General features: G+C 31.5%; 1 protein-coding gene across 1 annotated transcript; it reads left to right on the top strand.

Annotated features, from left to right (window-relative positions):
- Nucleotides 1–4,375: 4,375 nt before the first annotated feature.
- Nucleotides 4,376–4,996, top strand: LOC149412144 (beta-1,3-galactosyltransferase 5-like). Its single transcript, XM_089646315.1, has one exon. It carries the CDS (start codon nt 4,376–4,378, stop codon nt 4,994–4,996), a length of 621 nt encoding a protein of 206 aa, XP_089502441.1.
- Nucleotides 4,997–5,733: the final 737 nt, after the last annotated feature.

Below are 5,733 nucleotides of genomic sequence, written 5' to 3'. Positions count from 1 at the left end.
TTTCGTAATATTAGTAAAACAAAAATCAACAGGTCTTCCGAAATTAAATCGTTAGATATCGGTAACACAAACTCCTCTAATCCTAAAAATATGGCGAATTTTGCTAATAACTACTTCACACCGGTGGGAACCACACTTACCAAAAATATTCAAATATTCTCGATAAATTCAATAAAACTGAAACCGATCTTGGTTGGTCACCTCTAACCTCAACATTAAAATAAACAATATACAAACATCGACAAACGAAGTATTGGAAATAATTGACGACCTAAAGCCGTCTAACGCTTGTGTACCAGACAATGTTTCGACAAATCTGTTAAAAGTAATTAAGTCATTCATATCAACTCCGATAGCTTTAATTTCAAATCTAAGTCTCAAATCAGAAATATTGCCTAACCATCTAAAACATCCAATTGTTGTTTTACTACATAAAAATGGAGATAAATCTGCGATTTTAAATGACCGGCTGATATCTTTGGTCAATTCGGTCTCAATAATTATCGAGAAAATTGTCAAAAACCGTCTTAACTTTTACCTTGAAGATAATAACATTCTTTCTGAGAGACAATGTGGCTTCTGACCGGGTTTAGGTACCGAACATGCCATTGGCAATCTGAATAAAGTCATTTCTAATAACATCGCGCTCTTTCTGGATCTGGCTAAAGCTTTTGATACCATCTCACACAAAATAATTTTGAAACAACTTCAGCTAATCAGTATTCAGGGGCAGTTACTTAAATGGTTAGGAAACTATCTAGAAAATCGAAGCCAAAGAGTTAATATAAGTGGCACTCTAAGCGATCAAGCCAATATCGAATTTGGTGTTCCACGGGGAAGTAATTTAGGACAGATATTGTTCAGTATCTATATCAATGATCTTTGTAACAGTAACCTTGCCGATCATATCATCACTTTTGCTAACGATACGGTCTTAATATTTGAGGCGAAAAACTGGTACAAAACGCATAGAAAAGCCGAAATTGGGATAAACATGTCAAACATTGGCTACATAATAATCTTCTTACTCTCAACACGGATAAGACAAAATTTATACGTTTTAGTGCAACACAAACTGGACTACCCAAGGAAATATTGAATATTACTATTCACATTTGTAATGAACCGAATACTTGTACTTGCAATAACCTAGAATCCGTGGATAGTTGAAAATATTTAGGAATCACCATAGACAAATATCTGATATGGAAAGCACACATTAACTCAACTGCGTCAAAAGTCAGAAAATTTACCCACCTTTTTATGACAATCAGAAATATTCTCTCTGAAAAAGATATGAAATCAATATACTATTCCATGTGTAATTCTTTACTCGAATATGCATCCCTAGGTTAGGGTAGCTGTGCCAAAACAATATTAGATTCCCTGGTTAAAGCACAGAAATCACTACTAAGAGTCATCCTCAAAAAACCATTCAGGTACCTTAGTGATGCATTCACGGAAATGAAAGTTTTCGATGTTAGACAACTGTATATTAGAAAGATTATATTACTTGCACAAAAACAACGTCAGTATTTTCCTTCCATCGACCACCTTCACGACACCCGACTTTCAAGGAATAATCCAATAGTCTCAAACTAAATTATTTAATATCATTCCTAATGCTTGGAAAACGAAAATAACAAAAATTTTGCACAAATTGGTCAATAACTGGCTCCATGATGTAGGGAGGGTAATAAATGAAAATATGTTGATCAATAGATAATATCATTATAAAAAATATAAAAATATATATGTACATTATTGTCAAAACACTTATACATATTTTTCCATAAGTCCATACAATACAAAAACACATATTTATCACCTCTGAAAACAATTGTTTATTCTGTATTGATCTTTACTTTATTTATCAATGCTATCGATTATTTTTTAATAAACTTACACAATACCGATTTTTTCTACCTTACAACTCCTGTAGTGATCTGTCTTTTTATTACTACTATCTGGTTGTTATTTACTTTTTTGCCGGTTTTGTTTATATATTAAGTGCTAAATTATGATATGAACTAAACATGTCAAATTGACTGGCCTAAAACAGGATCCATCCCTAGTTGGTTAGTCAAAGTTTCCGCATGTTTTATTGTATGATTTTTATTTAAAATAAATAAATTATTATAATTATTATAGTTTTAACCTACGAAAGGCAATAAAATTAGATTTTTTCGTATTCGAACGGACCTATAATAATCCAACCTAAACTAACCTAACCTAGGATAATCCGACCTAACCTAACCTAACCTTTAATAACCCAACCTAACCTGACCTAACCTATAATAATCCAACCTAACCTATAATAATCCAAGCTAACCTATAACCAAACCTTACCGATAATTATCCAACCTAACCTATATCCTAACCTAACCCAACCTAACCTATAATAATCCAACCTAACCTAACCTATATACTAACTAACTAACTAACTAACAAACTAACCATAACGCCGTTTCTCCACAGGGGAAGGCAGAGAGGACGGACCGCCAAACAACTCGGTCTTGGCACACACTTCCTGCCTGATTTACATTCATACATCGTCTCATACATTCCCTTTCTATTATTCTGACTCTTGACATGGCCCGACTCGAGTATCTGTATGATATATATATATATATATATATATATATATATATATATATATACAAACATATATATATTTATATACTAACCTAATCTATAATAACCCAACCTAACCTAACCTTACCTATAACAAATCAACCTCACATAACCTTACCTATAATAATCCAACCTATAATAACCTTTATCCTAAGCTAACCTACAATAATCCCACCTAACCTAAATCCTAACCTTACCTTTTTAATTTTTTCTTTATTTATAAAACATACCTAAATATCTTTATTTTATTGTTCGAGTTTGGCCAAAATATTACCTACCTAGTAGTTGCATAGAGTAAATGGTAAAAAATCTAGCCACTCGTATCAGGAATACCAACAAAATAAAATGTTATCAACAGAAATCATTCCAGCTGTCATCCCATACAACGAAAGTGAATTTTCGATTTACGTAACTAAAAATTAAAATGCTAAAATTAAAAATATCCCAAATGCAGTCAGATCCCTTTTATAGTAATTAAGGAAAATAAGAAGGTTTTATTTAAAAATATTTCATATAATCCGTGTCCAGCGATTCCGAATATTTACCGAAAATGCATGTGTTTTTATCACCAGTTATTTATGTTAAGAAAAATGTAAAGTGAGCCGTTTATAAAAAATTTTTATGTTATATTTTTTGTGAATTAAATTTTTATTTAATATTTCACTATTTCAATATCAATATTTTTTATTTCAATATCAATATTTAATATCAAAATATCAATATTTCAATAATTAATTATATTTATTTATATGTTTACTTCTAGTAATAAAACTTCAAAGTGTATTTCATTACCTTTAAAAACAGTTATTAGTTTTCGGATCAGAAATATCTTGTAATTTGGATTTTATTACAAGAAGGAAATATTCTGTATATTTGGATTTTATTACAAGATGGAAATATTCTGTATATTTGGATTTTATTACAAGATGGAAATATTCTGTTTATTTGAATTTTATTACAAAATGGAAATATTCTGTATATTTGAATTTTATTACAAAATGGAAATATTCTGTGTGTTTGGATTTTATTACAAAATTAAAATATTTAACTTTCTGACATAATATATCTGATGCCTGTGGGGTTATACAAAAATGAAAGTAGTTACCCACGATATATAAAATACTGCTTTGTAATAATATTTCATCACATGTTCAAAAGTAGAATTTTAAATTGTTCATTTGACATCTCTGTTTGAATTCATTTTCCTCGTGCATTGATATCTATAAATAAAATAAAATTTGATTTATTGCGACAGTGGTCCGGAAAGGTAGACTTTCATTTTCGTGGGTGATTGTTACAACACCGAAGAACTCATTTCTCCAAAACATTTATTCGTTTTTGTTATTATTTAAAGTTGGCATTTGACTTAGTTTGAATACACTGAGAAATGCTTGACATCCAGCGTCGAAAGATTTGTGGTCTTGCTTTGCTTGGAGTCCTAACTTTTATCGGCAATTTTGTTTGTTACTACGTATACAGTAGTAGTTTTGTTTTCATTGATAGAAATGTGATTAACCCTTCTTCACGCAACCTAACGATAACTCCTATATTTAAAATGATTACAGCTAAGGAAAGATATGTAGCAGGGTTTATCTATCCAAATCCACAAATATGTCCCAACTTGGGAAAGAAACTGAAAGTTGTTCTTATGATCATATCTCACCCAAACCATTACACAACACGGATGCAAATCAGAAGAACGTGGGGTCAAAGCAGGAGCGATGTAGCTGCAGTCTTTCTAATGGGAACAACTGCCAACAAACGCTTGCACACATCTTTGGAAGCCGAAAGACTTAAATGCGGTGATATGGTATTTGCTCGCTTCAAAGAAGATTACCGAAATCTGACGCTAAAATCATTGTCCATGCTGCAATGGGTTTCCGAGTACTGCCCTGATGCCAATTTTCTGCTAAAAGTCGATGATGACATGTACATCAATATGCCTATATTGTTAGAAGTCCTGTATGAACTAAACGTGGAACGAAAAGTCCTGTACGGGGAATTGACTCGCTGGAGGAAACCAGATCGCAAAGAAGACTCTCCTTATTTTGTTCCACTGGAAGAGTATCCCGAAGATGTTTACCCTGACTATTTGTTGGGACCGTCGTACCTAATGCCTGCTTCTTTAGCTTTACCTATTTATCACGCATCGCTGAAGCAGCCATTCCTTACAATGGAAGACGTATTCATTACAGGCTTGGTCGCTAATTCACTCAAAATCAAAAGAGTCGCTACTCCCGGATTCCTGCATGATTACCAATTTGATGAATTTAATAATTTTTGTTCTGTATTTAAATTCATCTCTATTTCCAAGCTCAATTTTTGCAAATATTACAAGGCTTGTAAGGAATGGTTTCAATAATGCTATTGAATCATGTATATTTTCTTGAAATTACTTATTAACCAGAAATATTGGCCTATTTCGTAAATTGTATTTTTCATAATTTCAAAATCTGTTTGGTACGTCTAAAATATCTTTACTTAATTTATGTGTAGCATAATATAGATAACGTGATGGTGACTTTTTTTTAAATCTGTAATTATTGCTAAAGACTTTGTAATCTACCTATTTGTTTATTGGCATTAACAGTGCGGCAAATTCAAATTTGCATTTACCATGGCACACATACATTTCCAATCGATAGTGGCGCTACTGTAGATTTTCGGAAAACAAAATAAATGTTTTATTAAAGTTTGTTCATTCGCTAGTTCCGTTCGTTATCAAGCTGTACGATCTATTTTGTACGATCATATTTTGGCCGCATGTAAAGTTTAAGCTTATCAAGTTGTACGATGGTAGCCAACTAAAACTATGAATGGAGAGATTTCTCTTATTTATCAAATTACAATATTTTATGTACCTACACATTTATTGCAGAAAATTGTTACTCCAAAACTTAACAAATAAAGAGTTGTAGCGGTTATTTAAAGGGACACAGTACTCACATAAATGCATTGCCAGCAAAAATATGAAACTTATTATTCGACTTAGGAAAAAAATATCAGTGAAATGAAAAAGTTATATTTATATCAATAATTTCAGTTTTTCTCGCAAATAATAAAAAGAACATACTCGAAAATCTTTTCGAATATTCTAAA

This window comes from Hesperophylax consimilis, chromosome 24, assembly GCF_061612785.1.
Source record: "Hesperophylax consimilis isolate HC1 chromosome 24, BYU_Hcon_1.0, whole genome shotgun sequence".
In the NCBI taxonomy this organism is placed as follows: Eukaryota; Metazoa; Arthropoda; class Insecta; order Trichoptera; family Limnephilidae; genus Hesperophylax; species Hesperophylax consimilis.
This window is presented reverse-complemented; position numbering and strand designations above follow the sequence as displayed.